The following is a 20,445-nucleotide window of genomic DNA, read 5'->3' on the forward strand; positions in this document are numbered from 1 at the left end:
GCTAGCTGTCCAGATTGGTCATGTGTATCGTGAGGTGAACAGAGCTGCGGACTAGGTAGCCTCATATGTGGCTCGCCATGTTGGGGACGTCATCTGGACGAGTCTAGCTGGTGTTCCCCATTTGTTGCTCTGTTTACTTTCCTCTGATTTAGCAGGATGTACTTCTTTTTGATTTAGTGGAAATGGATTGCCGTTTTACCACAAAAAAAAAAAAAAAAAGGATTCCCCTTGCTTCGCGCGAATCCAATGTTGGATCGCAAATGAGAAAAGAATTTGGAATGCTTTGATATCTGTACAAAAAGCCATCAGACGTCGCCAAAAAGGATCGATCTCATTCTTGTGAAAGATACGACCCGAACCTATAATAATCCAACGTCGTATGCAGTGGGTCGACGACGACGCAACACGTGACGTGATCTCTTTTTTCGTCGTCTGCCTTTCGACCTTATCCACAGTACTCTCTTATTAGAGGAGGATGTGGTCGAATGTTAATCACTAATTCCTGACGACCAGACTCCAAGAAACTTCAAGACTCCTAACGTTTTCTCAGGTTATCAAAATGTGAATCTCTCGAAACAGTCCCTTAACGTTTTTCTCGGAGCCTTTAGTAAGCCACCCACTCTGAAGTAGTTCTCATCAAAGCTGAGGGGCGATTTTGTAGTCAGAAAGCCTCACAACATCTATAAATAGAGGCACCCAAGATTCATCTTCTCTCCGTCCAAAAGCCAAGCCAAGATGATGATGATGATGAGGGTGAGACTCTCTGTGACATTGCTGCTGTGCATCGCCGCTGCGGCGAGCGCCCAGTCGGCGTCCAAGGTGCGTGCAACATACCATGAATACAACCCGGCGCAGCACAACTGGGACCTGAATGCAGTCAGTGCCTACTGCTCGATGTGGGATGCCAATAAGCCACTTGCATGGCGCCAGAAGTATGGGTGGACGGCCTTCTGCGGTCCTGTCGGCACGAGAGGCCAAGCTGCCTGTGGCAAGTGTTTGCGCGTAAGTTTGGAGAATTTGAAGCTCTAGCTATGCTTCCATTACCTCAAGTTCTTTTTATTTGTTCAGATTATGTTCTTCCTTGGACAAGATGAGTCGTATTGTTTTCTCCATCTGAAGGCACTACAGGAAAATGAGTCTTTCCCGACTCATTTTTACCGATGCTAGGATTAAGTATCGGGAAAAATTTCACCGCTCATACATTTGCCGACGCTTTCATTTAGCGTCGTCAATTCTTAGGAATAGACGACGCTTATTAGCGTCGTCGTATTTTCCGCCTAAAACGACGCTTATAAGCGTCGTCAAAAGTCAAATTCATAACAAAACCAGCGGCCGCCCCTCTCCTCCTCATTTTGCATCCCAATCGATCAAACCCTAGCTCCTCTAGCTCCTCCTCCCTCCTCTCCGACGACGAGCGACCAACCGACCCTTGTCCTCTCCGGTGCTGAGCGACGTCCTCCGCCAAGCTCCTCTCGTCCTCTCTCCTCTCCAGCGCCGAGCGACCGTCCGCATCCTCCTCTCTCGTCTCCGGCGCCGGGCGACCGGCCACCAGTACGGACACCGCTTCGAGAGCTCAAAAAGGGAAGAGGCTCCGAACCATCTACGACAAGCTCTCGCTCGAAGGTTTCTCTGCTGATCAAATCGAACAGGCTCTCTCTGCTCTCAAGGTTATTTTTCTTTTCTCATGTACATTTTTTTCTCTTCATATCACAAAGTTCCCTTTCTCAACTTGGGGTTCAAGAAACACAAATTGGTTGATTTTTCTGGATTATTTCTAGTTTCTAACTGCTGAGCTTTCAGCCAATAATTTCGGGTTGCTTATGGAGTTTTCTTAACGGGCAAGCCCACGGGGAGGCAGTTGCTCGTGTCCGAAATTGCCTTGAATCGAGCGAGGATCCCGGGAATGATTTCTCTTCATCTTTAGAGGAGGAATCGGTTGCTCAGGGTGATCAAAACTCCTACTATTTTCATATGCCTACTCGTATTCATGAAAGCAGAAATGCTATTGTGAGACACGGGGCTGAAGTCGGCAGCCCTCGCCTTGATAGAGAGGATCAGGATTGCTCAAGCAGATGACCCTCAGTTGCAAAAGCTTAAAAGTGATATTGAATCAAGTTCTCAATCAGAATTCAGACTTCATGAGGATGGATCATTGAGATACAGGAACCGAATGTGTATTCCAAATGACTCCAATTTAAAGAATGAAATTATGAAGGAAGCTCATAATACTGGATATACAGTGCATCCTGGGGGTACTAAGATGTATAAGGATTTGAAAGGCACATTTTGGTGGAATAATATGAAGAGAGAAATTGCACAATTTGTGGCTCGGTGTTTGACATGTCAGCAAGTTAAAGCAGAGCATCAAAGACCGGCAGGGTTGTTGCAGCCCCTACCACTTCCTGAATGGAAGTGGGAACACATCACTATGGACTTCGTCTCCGGGTTGCCTCGCACTCTTAAAGGTTATGATGCTATATGGGTGATTGTGGACAGATTGACAAAGTCGGCACACTTTTTGGCATTCAAGGTAGGAATGACCTTGGAAAAGTTTGCAGAGCTCTACATTGAACAAATAGTGAGGTTGCATGGAGTACCCGTATCCATTGTTTCCGATAGGGACTCGCGGTTTGTATCTCACTTTTGGAGTAGTTTGCATAAAGCCTTGGGGACCACTCTGAGCTTCAGCACAGCTTTCCACCCTCAGACTGATGGCCAATCAGAAAGAACCATTCAAACCTTGGAAGATATGCTAAGAGCTTGTGTAATGGATATGAAAGGTTCTTGGGACCGTCACTTACCTTTGGTTGAGTTTGCATATAATAACAGTTACCAGGCAAGTATTCAAATGGCACCTTATGAGGCTCTATATGGAAGAAAGTGTAGATCACCTATCTGTTGGGATGATGTTGGTGAAAGAAGAATTATGGGCCCCGAGATTGTGCAACAAACAGTAGAGAAGATCCAGCTGATCAGGGAACGCCTCCGAATAGCTCAGAGCAGACAGAAAAGTTATGCAGATAATAGAAGAAGGGAATTAGAATTTCAGGTCGGAGATCATGTGTTTCTGAAAGTGTCTCCTACTAAAGGGGTGATGCGATTTGGAATACGCGAAAAACTTAGTCCACGCTATGTCGGCCCCTTTGAGATTCTGGAAAGAGTAGGAGCAGTGGCCTACAAATTGGCACTTCCACCTTCACTGTCTGGAGTTCACAATGTTTTTCATGTTTCCATGCTAAGAAAGTATATTCCAGATATGAGCCATGTGGTAGAAGTGGCTCCCTTGCAGCTTAGAGAAGATTTGACATATCCTGAGCAGCCTGTACGTGTGGTTGATAGAAGAGAGCAAGTGTTGAGGAGGCGCACGATTCCTTATGTTAAGATCCAGTGGAGCCATCACTCAGAACGAGAGGCCACGTGGGAGCTGGAGGATGAGATGAAGGAAAAATATCCGGACCTTTTTGCAAGCTAAGGTATGTTAAATTTCGAGGACGAAATTTTTTTAGGGGGGAAGAATGTGAGACACGGGGCTGAAGTCGGCAGCCCTCGCCGACTTCAGCCCCGATTCATTTGGGGAAGGAGCCGGAACAGAGGATCGCGTGGGCGATCCTCTCCGGCTCCTCCGGAGGGGCAAACAAGGCAAGGGCGCCGCGAGATCCCCGCGGCGCCCCTCCTAGTCCATCCACGGCCGTGAATCGGCCGTGGATCTCGCTTGACATCGCGGCGGAGAACCGTTGCGATGGGGCTATAAAGCCCCATCTACTCCTTACCCTAGGGCATCCCGAGCTCCTCCTCCTCCTCTTCTTCCTTCCCTCCTCCTCTTCTCCGACCGGTGTACCCTCCCGACCAAGCGCCGCCCGGATCCCCCTCGCAGCCACCCCCTGTTCTGAGACCCATCTCCTTGGGTTCAAGCGTCGCCGCCGCCGCCTGACACCGGACCGAGCCTCCCCCGGCCGAGATCCGCCACTTCCGCCGACTGCCTGTAAGCCCTCTTCCGTTTGTGCTCTCCGATCTTAGCCGATGCATGCTTTCCTCCCTTTGTTTTGGCCCCAAACCGAGACCACTCTCGGTCTCTTCCTCGTCAGTCACCGCCGCAACCGCCGGCCGCCAGCGGCCGGCTGACCGTCGACCAAGAGGAGGCCGGAGGCCGGAGGCCGGAGGCCACCCGGGCTGGCCCTCTCCCTCTCTCTTCTGTCTCTCCTGCTTCCTCTGCCCGTGAGGGGGTTTGGGGAAGGAGGAGCCCATCACGGGCCAAATTGGGCCCGTTGGGCCCAGTCCACTGCAGGCCCAACTTGGGCCCAGTCCAGTCCGATTGGGCCCAGTCGGGCAGTACCCTTGTGGGCCCAGCTTGGGCCCTTTTCAGATCCAAGCCCGGAACCCGAACCCGGATCCGAAACCCGAAACCCGAAACCCGAACCCAGTGGGCCGTGTCCAATATTATTATTTTTGGATTTTTGCTTAATTCTGATATTAACAAAGAATTAATTAAATTTAAACAGGTGAACCTGATCCGCCTATCTGAAGTAGGAATTAAGCGAGAAGAGGTAAGTAACTTAATACTTCAAGTGTGATTTTCAGATAAATAGATTAAATTCTGAAATATGTTTTGTATTTAGTAAAATGGGTCTGGCATGTTAAATTTCATTTGAAAATTATGCTTTGAAATCCGTAAACTATGACTGAAAAATTTATGAAATCTGTTTATATATATATATATATATTCTCAGCATGGCTATGATCTGTCTGTTCTGTTCTGGCCCCGCCAATGGGGATTATACGTTGGACCTGTCGACTTGTATTCTGTGAGGAACCGGTTTCGACACCGCGCCACCGGTGATTAGAATAGTGGTTTCTGGACACCGTTTCCACCGGTGACTAACAATAGTGGTTTCTGGCACTCTGTGCAACCCATGCCACTGGGTTACGTGGCCGTAGCCTATCATGTTGAGATTATGATATCAGAGTTTTATAAAAACAAAAATGATATTATTTGTGATTTGTTTCAAACATTATCCTGTATTTTGATCTGATATGCTCTGACCCCACTCTGGGGTATTTTGTTACTTACTGGGCTAGTGTAGCTCATTATTCTGTTTTCTTCGTTTTTCAGATCCAGAGGCTTGATCGCACGGGATTGGGGAGTGCGTTAGAATTCCGATGATTTTTCAGTTTTTGAAATTTTAGTTAGTTTAGTTTGGACATTTGAATTATGTTGGCATATGTTATTTTGGAGTTTTGTAAGACTGCTTTTGAATGATTTTAAGTATTTTGTCAATTTTAAGCATCTGCTATTAATCCTTAAATAAAGTATTGAACATCTGTATTTGCTTTGATGTAATCCGATGCCTTGCACGCCTGTGCGGTCCGCCGTGCGGGCGTGCGGCGTCTGCCGCGCCTCGGGCTCGGGGCGTGACAGCTATTTGGTCTCTTGAAATGCCTAATGGTGTCAGAATGAATCTGCTCATCTTTAACCTGAACTTTGGGTTGCTTCTTCTAAATTAATTCTAATGATACCGTGCTTGTTGACTGCTCTGTGCTTCTTGTGTTGCCTGTTGGTTATCATGAGATGCTTGTTAGACCTTTCCATGTAATGCCATCAATTATTAACAGATCCATGGTGTTCTTCCTCCAGTGTGGTGCAATATTTATATTGTATTGATACCAAAGACAGAACACGCACAAAGTGTTCAAGATTAAGGCTCATTTCCTTATGTATTGTTTGCTGCCATTTATTAGCTATGCTCTTGTTCAATATTTTCGCTATTCGGAAGGTTCCATGTTCCATGAATGTTAATAGGGAGGATCATCCTATGTCATTCAAGTTTGATACAAAGAAAGCATATGATTGTCTCAACTGGGAGGCTATTTATTCAATATTTTCATATGCTGACACATTTAACAGCTGTGTGCGTGTGTGCGTGTGTGCATGTGTCTATATATACAATCATCTCTTGTCCTTTTGATTCTTTAGCTCATTGTTTATTTTCCTTTTTTTCTTTATTAATTGACATTTTTTCTTGTACTTTTCTGCTTGCATGGGGGCCCGTTACACACACACACACACAGGATTCGCCTGAATATGTATTTTGTCAAAGTCCATGGATTCATATTTCCGTTATATCATGTCAAGACAACTGCAGAGATTATAGAGAATAAAGTTAGGATCTTCTGAAGATGCATTGAAACCAAAATAGGTATTTGACTTGTTTCTATGTAGTCAACTTCATCTTTTTTATGTTTAGCATTTACAATGTCTGTTAAAGATACCCTGTTTTTCATTAAGGATCCAGTTTCATGCTTGTTAATGAACTCTTCTTTAATTCTCTTTTTTCCTGGGTGGTAACTGCATGAATTAATAAGTTGTGGACATATTGCTACAAGCCTATTGTTTGCTTTTACTGAGACCCTCGTGTTTGTTTATTTCCATCTGTTCTATCATGCTTCTCCCTTGGTAAGGAAACTGGAGAAACATGGTCACATTTATCTGCAATTAGAGTATACAGATGTGAACCAAACTGAAACCGTCCGCTTTTAAATGTTTAGAATCATTGCAATGGGGTGCCCCTCCTCTATTTCATAGGATTCCTGGGATGCTGCCTTCAGAGTTAGGTAATGTCCAAATTTCTTCTCTTTATATAGGCATTCTAGTCTCATGTAAAAGGACCTAGGCACCTAGCTAACCTGATTTGGAAGATTTAGTAGTCTTTGAAAGATGTAATCTCTACTTTCTTCCAGTCCTCAGTCGATGGTGCTTCATTATAGTTATCGTCGCATGTTTCCAATACAGTAAATGCTTGTTTATATTCCAAGGCGGCTGCCAGCATCAAGAGACAATGTCTTTGTGCTATCATCATCATCTCCTATTTTCTTTGTTTAAGTATATAGTAGCACATTCTTTTTTCCATATAGAACAAGGCAGGTATTTCATGATGGTCTAAAGAACAAGGTGGAGACTCGGCATTCGGTTTCAGTCACACTGATGCTTTGTGGGCAGGGCTGAGTTTTTTAGGCTCTTTTGTGAGTACCAAATCTTGTCAACTTGGCACCTGGGCCAAGCTAGATCTGAGTGACAAATATAGCCATAAAAGGGCCTTCTCCAGATTGAAGAACAAGGTATATTGTTTGCTACCACTTAAGGAGTGACAAATATAGCCGATATACCCAAGATGCCAGACAAGGTACTAGCACTGCAGAGGTTTGTAGTTTGAAGACAGAGATGGCACAGATAAAGCAGTCATGTGAGACAAGGATAGAGGAGATGAGGCAGAGTCATATGACTGATATGGCGGAGTTGAAGCAAAGCCAAGAGTTGAAGATACAATCTTTGCAGGACCAGCTTGACCATATTTCATCCTTTTTGCAGAGATTTGCTCCTCCGGTACATAACTAAATCTATTTGAATATTTTATGTAATTATAATGTATTCTTGTATGAGCGTGATGACTTTCGTATTTTTAGTTTCTAAAATATTTTTTTTTCTTGTAGGTTGATGATACTTCATCTACTCGTAGAGATGATGATGCCGACCCTTGATACATATTGTAGATTGTGTACTTAGGAATTTGACTTGTATGTTTTTAAAATTATGGAGATTCCTTTGATTAATCTTGTATGATGATCATGAGATCTTTTTTGAGCAACATGATAAGTAGAATCTATCAAAACCTATGTGCCTTCTTCCGCTTCCCTTCATTGTTAGAATGGAATGCAACATCCATTCATTTGCTTTTCTAATTAATTGCTGTGAGTTCATTTTGAATCATATTTTATTCTATGAGCAGGTCACTTGACAGCTAGGAGTGATGTCTACAGCTTCGGGGTTGTCCTTCTTGAGCTCTTAACAGGACGCCGGTCTGTGGACAAGACTCGCCCGAGCAAGGAGCAGAGCTTGGTTGACTGGGCTCGCCCCAAGCTTAATGACAATATTGTAGAGATGATGATGCCGACCCTTGATACATATTGTAGATTGTGTACTTAGGAATTTGACTTGTATGTTTTTAGAATGTTTTTGAAGTACAATGTAATCAAATATGATAATATGAATGTAATCAAAGTTCTTGTTTGTGACTCGTATTTTGTTATATATGTGATTCAGTGTATTTGTTTCTATTGTTTTGTAAGAATTTAATGTACACAGAGTATTTAAAAATTACTTTTACAAATTTTTTTTTTAAAAAAAATTTAATGCCGACACTTATAAGCGTCGGAAAAAGCAACAGGAACGTAAACTAACCAACCCTTCTCGCCGACGCTTATAAGCGTCGGAGTCTGATAAAAGGAACGACGCTTAAAAGCGTCAGGAAAAGCAACAGGAACTGATGACCCAAGGATTGATTTAAAGATTGATTTTGATGATCACAAAACCTTGAAGTATAAATACTAATGTTTGTGTTGCAAGAAGAAAGATTATTTATTTTGCAAGGAACATAGCAAGTTGGAAGAATTCAAGAAGGCCTCCAAAGCTCTCAAGAAAAGTTGGAAGAAAGCCACACCTCATTGGCCCAAGATTCAAGTTCAAAAGCTTCAATCTAGAAGAGCAAGTTTGAAGAAAAATTCAAAGGAAAGGCACTCGAGTCGACTCCTACAGTTCCGAGTCGACTCCAAGAAGCAACAGACAGCCGGACAGAAAGATTCATCTCAGAACCTGTCAACGAGTCGACTCCCGAAGTGCGCGAGTCGACTCCAATGTTTACCGAGTCGACTCCAGGGAAGTAAGAGTCGACTCCAAGCAGTCACAGGCAGAAAAGTCAGAGAGCAGTTTTCGGGTCTGAGATTCGAGTCGACTCCAGTGGAACGCGAGTCGACTCCGATGGTTGGCAAGTCGACTCCAGAGAAAGCAAGAGTCGACTCTCAACGGTACACAAAGAAAAGGTCAGAGAGCATTTTATGGACTCTGAGATTCGAGTCGACTCCCGCAATACGCGAGTCGACTCCGAGACTCCGCGACCATCAACAGACAGAAAACTAAGTTACTGCCTCTGAGATTCGAGTCGACTCCCAGACAGCTCAAGTCGACTCCAAGGCAGCGCTACACCAAGATGGCAGAAGGCTGTGTTTTGCAAACTGAGAGCCGAGTCGACTCCAAGGAAGTTCGAGTCGACTCCAAGACTGGATGAGCCATAAGACAGAAGATCGGGAGTTCGGGCTCTGAGATTCGAGTCGACTCCCAGGACAGTCGAGTCGACTCGAGAGGACAAAATTCAAAATTGGATCCACGGACTTCAGTGGATGAGCCGACTCCGAAATTGCCAAGTCAGCTCCAGAAGTTGGCGAGTCGACTCCAGGTTAAGACGAGTCGACTCCCAGTCGAGGCAAGCACATTAATTCAAATCTGGAACAGTGGCCGAGTCGTCTCCGGTAAAACACGAGCCGACTCCTGCAACAGGCGAGCCGACTCCTGATCGCGCGAGTCGACTCCGATCCCAACGGTAACATTGTCAGGAAATGCAGACTGTGTCCAACGGCTCTTTTTCTTGTCTCTAACGGCTATATTCTTGTTTCCACGCCATCTGAAGCTATAAAAACAAGAAGAGAGCTAGGGGAAAACTCATGGAAGTGGGAGAGATCATTTAGGAAAGAGATTCCAAAGAGATTACAAGGGAAATCTTCCATAAGCACAAAAGGGCCATTCAAAGTGAAATAGAGAGAAGAAGAGCATCCAAGAGAATCCCAAAGCTTCCTCTCCATCTGTGTGCTGCCTCAGTGATCCTCTACCTCATGCCAAATCAGAAGAGGGTCAAGTAAAGAAGAAGCCGAGCTCCTCCATCTTCAAAACTCGGTTGAGGGCTTCTCTTTACTCTATTTGTTTATATTGTCATATTTGCTTGTTTAAGAAGCTTTGTTTTGTTTTATACTTTGTTTTAATATCTTGTAACTTGATTCAATCAAGGGATTGAATCAAGGTGTTAAGGTTTGTTGGTGAGCCAAAGAAAAACCAACGGTGTTAAGGTTTGTTGGTGAGCCAAAGAAAAACCAACGGTGAGAGGTTGGTTGGTGAGCCGAGGGTAAAACCAACGTGTAAGGGTTCGATTGTGATCCCGGGAAAATAATCGGGGAGGTTCTAGTCGGTGAGCCTGGGAAAACCGACCGAGTTCGTTGTGCGCTCGTAAAACAACAAGTTGGGTTGTGAGCTTGTAAAACAACCGGCTGTAATCGGTAGGATTATAGTGAAATTCCCAAGAGGTCTTGGGGAGTGGATGTAGGTGCTGGAGTGCACCGAACCACTATATGTCCTGTGTGTTTGTAATGCCTCTAGTTATTGTCTAACTAACACACTTACTTACTTAGATAAATTGCTTGCTTAATTCTTATCCGCACATCCTTTAGTTGCAAGTATATTTAATCAAGTCGAAGTCTATACATCAAACCCTTGCTAAGTTTAACTTTCACTGTGCATCTAGACAACTTAGCATAGTTAATCAAAAAGTTTTAGAAGTGGCATAAAAGTTTTAAAAGACCCAATTCACCCCCCCTCTTGGGTTGTATCTACTGGGCAATAAGTGGTATCAGAGCAGGTGCTCTAAGTTTAATCTTTGATCTCACGATCAAGAGCCAAAGATCATGACAACTCAAATAGATAGTTTTCTAGGAGAAGGACAATCAATTGATATACCTCCACTATTTAATGGCATAAACTATACTCATTGGAAAATACGCATGCGCATTTTTATTCAATCACAAAACTATTATTTATGAAAAATCATAATAAATGACCTTCACACACTCTCTCAAACTATTAATGAAAAGGACTTAGCACAATTGAATGCTAATGCTATGAACATATTATATTGTGCTATTCAAGAAACAAAGTTTAATGAAATTTCTGCATGCTTATCTGCTAAAGAAATCTGGGATACTTTAGAAAATATTTATGATAAATCTCAGATTAGCTCACATGTGCTTCAATTGCATACTAACAATGAGATTGCAGAATCCTCCACAGTAGCCGAGTCGACTCTCAGTTTGTCCGAGTCGACTCCTAGAGAAGAACAGTCTGAAAGGCAGAGACACAGCCTTGAAGACCTTGTGAACGAGTCGACTCCAAGTATTTCCGAGTCGACTCCCAAGTTAGCCAAGTCGACTCCAACAAAGCCCGAGTCGACTCTGAGGCAGATTAGTTCAAAAGACAAAAAGTCCGGTGATGGAAACAAGGATCCATTCCCAAACACCGGAAGATTCAAAAGCTTCCTAAAGACAAGGAAGAAGAGGAAGCAAGAAGAAAGGAAGAAAAAGACAAAAAGCAAGAAAGTCTTGACCAAGGAAGAGTCAAGCAAGAAATTGAAAGCTAGAAGCAACAATGAACTACAAGAGGTAACTAATTTATGTTTTATGGCATTAGAAGATAAAGTAGAATCTGAATCTAACGAATTTCATGAAGAATATTCTTATGATGAACTATTAAATGCTTTTCATGATTTGTATAGTGAATGTAGAAAATTAGCTATCAAAAATAAAAATCTTAAAAAGCTAAATCTCGAAATCTCAAAAGAAAGTGCTGAAATACAAGAAAAACTAAATTCTGAAAATGAAAGCTTAAGATTAAATTCAGAACAATTGATTCAGAAAAATCAGAATTTAATTATAGAAAATCAAAACTTAAGTGAAGAAATCAACTAATTAAAATCTTTTATTAACAAATTCACTGTAAGTTCAGAAAGATTAAAAATGATGTTTGAAAGCCAACATGCTGTTTTAGATAAATCAAAATTTAGCTTAACTCCTTCACTTAGCAATGAATCCCTAAAGAAAAAGATTATCAATTCACCAAGCAAACCATTAAATAAGATAACATATTTCAAACATGAAAAGAATGGGCATAACAACTTAACCTATCGTTCTAACATAATTAAATCAAGTGGTAAAGTTATTACAATTAAACAAATCTGGGTTCCAAAAGGAACCATATGCCCTAACTCTCAAGGACCCAAGCAAGCTTGGGTACCCAAAATGAAAATATGAGGATGTAGATGAAGGTGTGCCAAGATACCCATAAAACAAATAGGACTTTCATACAAATGGGTGCTCTAGACACACATTAAAGAGTGAAACTTAAAATACACTTATGAAAAGTAATTAAATAATGATAATAATGAAATCAGTAACCCTTGCATCTCATCATTACTTTTGCTTTAGTATTTGATTAAAATATGAATTGTAAGTATTGATCAATTTTGTGATATAAAAAATACTTTTGAAAATATTATCAAATCACTTCATTTTATAGTATGATTTACTCACTATTGGATAAGTTGCTAAGAATAACTCTATGAATTCTCTATATACTTGATTGAGAGTTTTTATCCATGGCATTATTGTTTATCGATCATAGATATGAAAATGTGCACTTGGTATGCCTTTGAATATTGCACTATGAATATCATGATTAAAGAAACCATGTTTGACATATAAAATCAACTCATGCTAGTATGTACTTAATCTCAAAAGACCTTGCCATTGGCTTACTTAGATTATCTTCTGAAAGGTCAAAGTTTGCTATGCATGTTAACTAAGGAAACAAACAAGAATCAATTTCTAAATCTAAAGATGTTGTTTCCATCACTAAGTTTTCAAAAGCTTACATTGGCTTTGTTCTTGGCACTTAAATTGAAATATTTTCTGCATTGGCACAAATTCATAAAAAGGGATCAAATGAAAAAGGTTTGCAAACTATGAAAGTAAAGAAGTATCATGGCATAGTGTTGAAAACCAATTTTGTATTAAGTTGTGCACAGAAAATAATATTGAATGCAATTGTTTCTGCACCAAGAACACTATAAGTAAAATAGGATCAATAGAATCCTTGAAGAAATGAAGAAGGCAATGTTGTATGATAGTCATCTACTTAAATGATTTGTTAAAAGCTATCATCATTGCTTGTCATATATATGGTTTCTATTAGGTCTATTATTGATGAAAACTCCATTTGATCTTCTGAAAAATAGAAAATGATACTGCATATCTTTCATATTTTTCAGTAGCTTATGATATGCTTGATATGGTCTTTTGAAAAATAATGCCAAATCTGATAGAGATATGTCTATCCTTGGATATCATTCAATGCATATAGAATATTCAATGAAAAGATTTTAGTTGCAGAAATATCAATTCATTTTATGAGACTAATGATTTATTATCAAAATACTAAAAACAAATTATATATGTATATGGTTAATCTTTTACATATAACAATCTGAAAAACCTGGTAATAATTAGAACCAAATTGGATTTTTCAGATATGCACTTAATGAAGAAAAATTGATTTGACATTGATAAATCTCTCTATTGCCTCACATGCTTGCTCTTGAACTATCTTGGTTAATGAAACTATCTCTTTAGTTCAAGTGATATATGCTTGCTTATATTTAGGCAATCTCTTAAGTAAAGTTACTCAATATGCAACTATTGTCATATCTTATATTGAGTCATCTAGTTAAAAAATATGTTGGATGAATGTTTTGTATCTTGAAGAAACTAATGACTTTCTTTCAAGAAAGAAAAGGAGTTTGTTAATAATGCAGGATCCTTGAGCAAGAAAATGAGAGATCTCAACTTGAAGGATATCTCCATGTAAGATACAATAAACATTCACATGCAAACAAGAGAGAGGACCTTCTTCAACCAAAAGTTCATACATAAGAAATCTAGTAGGTATTTGACTGAAGAATGCAGAATGAATTGGTAATTCTAGATACTTCTAAATTATTTGAGCAAAGTCAATAACTTAAATCTTATTATGGCATGATTAAAATCTTTAAATATTAATTTCTTGATATCATGTCTACATATGTATTAATTGACTTATGCTTTTAGAAATTGTTTCATGGTTTGCTCAAACTAAAATGTGTCTTTGCCTATATCATAACCATGAAATACACAAGTTTATGCTTAAAATTGTGATTTAAAATAACTTGTGAAAAGCTATGAATTCTTGAGCATAGTGAAAATGTTGATTTAAAATAACACACAAGAATTTGTTCTTAGGGAATTCGATACCTCGAGGCTCATTATCTCTCTGTTGGGGCTCCTAATGGAGTGATCTCCAGAATCTATTCAAGGGATATTCGGAGATTAGTTGAATCATACTTAAGAACAAATCGACAGAATTTTCCTCTAAAAATCAAAATTTTTAAGAAAACAAAATCATTAAACATATATATATAAGCCAAACCATTGTTTGCATGATATACATCCATATAATATGTAAGATTATTTCTTTATTCTGCTCTTTCATGTAAATGACTTGAGAACAACAAAAAGAGAGAGAGATAAAGAAAAACAAAAAAAAATGGATATTATTCAAGAGAAGGCAAATACTCCAATCTCAAGGAAAAACAAAACAAGCATAATATATTCGGCACATTTGTGAGACTTGTGTGAGTATTCTTTTGAAAGGATAAAATCCATAATGAATTACACTTAAAGAGAGAGAGAATTTGAAGTAAATATTTTAACCTTTCTATATTGCTCATCATAGGGATGGTGCCAATGGGGAGGCTAGTGGTAGTACCCGGCACTATTTGACCCAACTATTCGGTGTAGGGCATATTAGGGACGGCACAAGAGGGAGGCTAGTGGTAGTACCTCGTGCCCCTTCCAACTCCACCGGATAGGGAGCAAATAGAGTATAGAGCATAAGAAAGTAAAAAATGAATAACAAAGTAAATGAAAGCATATAAGAAGAATCAAGTCAAGCTTTAATCACTTGGAAACACACTTTAAGGATGAAATTAGTGGAAGATTATATTTAAATAGGGGAAGTTAACTCGAAAAGAATTGATTTTGATTCTTGACATGCTTGGTCTTAATATGTTAATGCATGACTTAACAAATAATCTATTTTGCATATGGCATGATGTCTTGAATTATGGGTTCTCAATATTTTGTAATACTCCATGCTTGGATAAGTTGATTGGAATATGTCTTAACTTTGCTCACAAATTTTTGCTTCACCCTTGCCTCAAACTAACTTGTATTCCAATGCTTGAATGTTTGAAATACTACATAAAGTTTATTAAGTAATATTAAGAAGAAATTTCAGTTTTATCATTCACGATTATCTTTGGAAGTTAATAGATTTACAAAAAGAAGAAGAGAAGGATACTTCTATTTAGGCAAAATGAATTGATCTTGATCTATCTTTCTGCTTGCCTAACTTTGATACATAATGTCCTAATACTTATTAAAATATCCTCCACTATGTATCGAAACTCAATATTAAATATAAAGATTCTGAAAGTGCTCTAATGTTATTGAAATATGTGTTTTCACTCTTAGTGAGTTAAGATGAGCTTCAATGTGAAAGATACATATCTTAAATCATGATTTAAAAGCATCTATTGAAAATCTTTATAAAATTCAGAATCTGATTTTGTATAAAAGCTTAAACTCAATATGATTCCTAGATAAAAACTACAGCTTAAGAAAAATAGAACAATTCCGATGCCTTGATTGTTTGCCCCGATACGCATCTGAAACATATCATTTCTTATCCTTACAGTGTACCAATATTGGTCCAAATGATGTGTCTTTCGATGATCTTGATTGCAAACAAAAATTTCTAAATATATGATTTTATTTTGATATTAAAAAGGGATTTATTGTGTTTCATGAAAAACTGTGATTAAGTAATTGAGTTCTATAAATCTATATACCTCAATGATCATCTATATATTTGTCTCTCCTACATTATTAAAGACAAAATAGAGTGAATGATCTTAACGCTAGAAATATTTCAGCTCACTCAAATGATTCTAAAAGAAAGAAAATGTAAATGCTTTTGAAAGAAACTGAGCTTCAAATGAATCATTCTTTATTAATATTTCTATACATTTTCTCTAAGATTAAGAGAAAGTATAACTTGTTCTTGAAGGATTAGAAAGAGTAATTGCCACAAATTTTGAATAATGCTATATTACTCTACATTCTCGATATCATAGAAAAGAATGATTAAAGAAGAATGCATCTTTTGAGGGGGAGCTTTAGATATTCAGTATCTCATACCTTGATTTTTATGGATTGATTTTGATGAACCTCCTCATATTGCAAGACTTGCTTTAAAGGTTGTCTTATCTCAAACATTGAGTCTTATGAAAATAAGCTGATACTTATAGAAAATATAGTTGTTTTGAGATTGACAATTTTATTGAACATTATCTTCAAATTCTAAACTCTTAAATGGAATGATCAATTAAAGGGGAGAAAGAAAATTTCAGAAGGAAAGATCATATGAAACTTAATCGCATAAATCCATAACTAAAGGAGAGAGAAATGAAAAGTGATCCTAATGCTCTCCAATATGTATCATCTGAAATTTAAATCTGAAAAACTTTATGATACACCTTGAGGCTGGTTATTTGGTTAATATATCTTATGCATAAATCATGAATCAAATTGCAATTCAAATAGTTGATCTTAAGAGCCTCTAATTTAATGAAAAAGGGGGAGAATGATATGTTGATTTTGCTTGAGTATCTTTTAGAAAATCTATTTTGAAACTCACTAATGAATCCTAATTGGCTTGCTCTTTAGAACTTCAATTTTGTGCCAATTCATATCTCTATATATATATCAAATTGTGCTTATTTTCTAAAAGAATAAAAGAAAGTTTGTAAAAGAGCTCTAAAATGTATCAAAAACTGCATATTTTGGTACTTGTGCCCCAATGCTCTTATTATCATAAAAGAACTTTGAAGTCATTAAGAACTAATGATCCAATATGATGATATGTTTTTCAAGTATATGAGTTTTGATCTTATACTCTGAAAGTTAATTAAATTGCTCTCATGTTGATAAAGTACTTAATAGATTGGGCAAAAGATCTTAAATGAACAAGCTTTCATACTTAGTATTGAAGAGAGGTTAGATTTCCATTCGTGCTTTCCTTGAATATCATTTGTGGGACTTCTTGAATTAACTTAAGAAAGATTCCACCTACACTTGATTAGAAAACTATCTGTGGTATCAAATTAGAAAACTTCTTGAAATAATATTCGATGTGTTCTGCTCTGAAATTATCTTAATTGGCTCTGATCTATGCTTCTTAATCTGATTCTAACATTCAAATCAGAGTACAATAAGAGAAAGAAATATTTGAGTATTCTTATCTTTGTGCTTAATGTTTCACTATCTTTTTGATGTTGTCAAAAAGGGGGAGAAATATCTAAGTATATGCTCATAATGCTTTATGTTTTGAATTGAATACAAATCAGCTTGAGAAATATCTAAGTATATGCTCATAATGCTTTATGTTTTGAATTGAATACAAATCAGCTTAAATTGAAATATGTTGATTGTGTTAAGCTGATTAAATCTAAAGCATTATCATGAAGTATGTTCTTAAATATATATGTTTTTACTTCATGCAACTTAGCTATGCATTACTTCTAGAACACAATATATCTTATATTGCATATACTCCAAGTTTTGTCATCATCAAAAAGGGGGAGACTGATGACCCAAGGATTGATTTAAAGATTGATTTTGATGATCACAAAACCTTGAAGTATAAATACTAATGTTTGTGTTGCAAGAAGAAAGATTATTTATTTTGCAAGGAACATAGCAAGTTGGAAGAATTCAAGAAGGCCTCCAAAGCTCTCAAGAAAAGTTGGAAGAAAGCCACACCTCATTGGCCCAAGATTCAAGTTCAAAAGCTTCAATCTAGAAGAGCAAGTTTGAAGAAAAATTCAAAGGAAAGGCACTCGAGTCGACTCCTACAGTTCCGAGTCGACTCCAAGAAGCAACAGACAGCCGGACAGAAAGATTCATCTCAGAACCTGTCAACGAGTCGACTCCCGAAGTGCGCGAGTCGACTCCAATGTTTACCGAGTCGACTCCAGGGAAGTAAGAGTCGACTCCAAGCAGTCACAGGCAGAAAAGTCAGAGAGCAGTTTTCGGGTCTGAGATTCGAGTCGACTCCAGTGGAACGCGAGTCGACTCCGATGGTTGGCAAGTCGACTCCAGAGAAAGCAAGAGTCGACTCTCAGCGGTACACAAAGAAAAGGTCAGAGAGCATTTTATGGACTCTGAGATTCGAGTCGACTCCCGCAATACGCGAGTCGACTCCGAGACTCCGCGACCATCAACAGACAGAAAACCAAGTTACTGCCTCTGAGATTCGAGTCGACTCCCAGACAGCTCGAGTCGACTCCAAGGCAGCGCTACACCAAGATGGCAGAAGGCTGTGTTTTGCAAACTGAGAGCCGAGTCGACTCCAAGGAAGTTCGAGTCGACTCCAAGACTGGATGAGCCATAAGACAGAAGATCGGGAGTTCGGGCTCTGAGATTCGAGTCGACTCCCAGGACAGTCGAGTCGACTCGAGAGGACAAAATTCAAAATTGGATCCACGGACTTCAGTGGATGAGCCGACTCCGAAATTGCCAAGTCAGCTCCAGAAGTTGGCGAGTCGACTCCAGGTTAAGACGAGTCGACTCCCAGTCGAGGCAAGCACATTAATTCATATCTGGAACAGTGGCCGAGTCGTCTCCGGTAAAACACGAGCCGACTCCTGCAACAGGCGAGCCGACTCCTGATCGCGCGAGTCGACTCCGATCCCAACGGTAACATTGTCAGGAAATGCAGACTGTGTCCAACGGCTCTTTTTCTTGTCTCTAACGGCTATATTCTTGTTTCCACGCCATCTGAAGCTATAAAAACAAGAAGAGAGCTAGGGAAAAACTCATGGAAGTGGGAGAGATCATTTAGGAAAGAGATTCCAAAGAGATTACAAGGGAAATCTCCCATAAGCACAAAAGGGCCATTCAAAGTGAAATAGAGAGAAGAAGAGCATCCAAGAGAATCCCAAAGCTTCCTCTCCATCTGTGTGCTGCCTCAGTGATCCTCTACCTCGTGCCAAATCAGAAGAGGGTCAAGTAAAGAAGAAGCCGAGCTCCTCCATCTTCAAAACTCGGTTGAGGGCTTCTCTTTACTCTATTTGTTTATATTGTCATATTTGCTTGTTTAAGAAGCTTTGTTTTGTTTTATACTTTGTTTTAATATCTTGTAACTTGATTCAATCAAGGGATTGAATCAAGGTGTTAAGGTTTGTTGGTGAGCCAAAGAAAAACCAACGGTGTTAAGGTTTGTTGGTGAGCCAAAGAAAAACCAACGGTGAGAGGTTGGTTGGTGAGCCGAGGGTAAAACCAACGTGTAAGGATTCGATTGTGATCCCGGAAAAACAATCGGGGAGGTTCTAGTCGGTGAGCCTGGGAAAACCGACCGAGTTCGTTGTGCGCTCGTAAAACAACAAGTTGGGTTGTGAGCTTGTAAAACAACCGGCTGTAATCGGTAGGATTATAGTGAAATTCCCAAGAGGTCTTGGGGAGTGGATGTAGGTGCTGGAGTGCACCGAACCACTATATGTCCTGTGTGTTTGTAATGCCTCTAGTTATTGTCTAACTAACACACTTACTTACTTAGATAAATTGCTTGCTTAATTCTTATCCGCACATCCTTTAGTTGCAAGCATATTTAATCAAGTCGAAGTCTATACATCAAACCCTTGCTAAGTTTAACTTTCACTGTGCATCTAGACAACTTAGCATAGTTAATCAAAAAGTTTTAGAAGTGGCATAAAAGTTTTAAAAGACCCAATTCACCCCCCCTCTTGGGTTGTATCTACTGGGCAACAGGAACGTAAACTGGCACGCCTTTAACGACGCTTTTAAGCGTCGGCCTAAAATCATAGTAACCAACCCTTCTCGCCGACGCTTATAAGCGTCGGAGTCTGATAAAAGGAACGACGCTTAAAAGCGTCGGCATAGACCAACGACGCTTTTTTGACGCGTCGGGTTAAACCCGACCCATGCCCACCTGCCCGACGTCTGACCCACGCTTTGCGAAGCGTGGGCTGGGTATTCGCCGACGCTTATAAGCGTCAGTAGAGACAAAAAAAAGCGCCGGCAGTTACTCCTTCTTTTGTAGTGAGGTGACATGTACTATAGCCCAACTGCCTAATTATTTTCCACAAAATTTTATGTAGTTCCCTCGACCTCACGTTTGGATGATGTCATCTAAGTCGTGATGATGATATAAAAGTTACAGAGGATCCTGACTCATTATATTAGATAGGAAAAATTCAAAGGAAACGTAAAAGAAAATGAACCGCCAACCTTATAGGTAAATGAGGATATGTTCATTCTAATATTGTATTTTTTTTATGGTATCATGCAGGTGACAAACACTGCAACTGGCGCACAGGCAACTGTCAGGATTGTAGACCAATGTGCAAATGGAGGGCTTGATTTAGACCATGGTGTCTTCTCTAAACTAGACACTAATGGGAAAGGCTATGCTCAAGGCCATCTGATCGTCAACTATCAGTTTGTAAACTGTTAATAAAATAACCAATGTTGTATTACCACCTTATGCAGCCATCCAGAGAAGTACTAAGTAAGGATGGCATCTTGTCTTATCAATAAACGCATCCATGCATGCGAAGAAATAAA

The 20,445-nt window shown here is 39.5% G+C and overlaps 1 protein-coding gene and 1 long non-coding RNA gene across 2 annotated transcripts; both read left to right on the forward strand.

Annotated features, from left to right (window-relative positions):
- Window positions 1-700: 700 nt before the first annotated feature.
- Window positions 701-20,445, forward strand: LOC148703375 (barwin-like). Its single transcript, XM_088721638.2, has 2 exons — window positions 701-1,002; window positions 20,171-20,445. Exons 1-2 carry the CDS (start codon window positions 736-738, stop codon window positions 20,333-20,335), a joined length of 432 nt encoding a protein of 143 aa, XP_088577764.2. The 5' UTR covers window positions 701-735; the 3' UTR covers window positions 20,336-20,445.
- On the forward strand, window positions 4,510-8,069 carry LOC148703376 (uncharacterized). The gene is made up of 4 exons (XR_016413139.1): window positions 4,510-4,544; window positions 5,111-7,378; window positions 7,486-7,550; window positions 7,782-8,069. It is a non-coding gene; the product is annotated as an uncharacterized LOC148703376 (long non-coding RNA).

The sequence above is a fragment of the Phoenix dactylifera genome, chromosome 5, assembly GCF_051530095.1.
Source record: "Phoenix dactylifera cultivar Ajwa chromosome 5, Ajwa_hap1_PhDact_Kaust_v1.1, whole genome shotgun sequence".
In the NCBI taxonomy this organism is placed as follows: Eukaryota; Viridiplantae; Streptophyta; class Magnoliopsida; order Arecales; family Arecaceae; genus Phoenix; species Phoenix dactylifera.

Bases quoted from the DNA above. Each gene is read 5' to 3' on its own strand.
- LOC148703375 (XM_088721638.2), top strand. From the start codon at position 736: ATGATGATGATGATGAGGGTGAGACTCTCTGTGACATTGCTGCTGTGC. The intron at 1,003-20,170 runs GTAAGTTTGGAG...GGTATCATGCAG, and splicing joins CCTGTGGCAAGTGTTTGCGC to GTGACAAACACTGCAACTGG.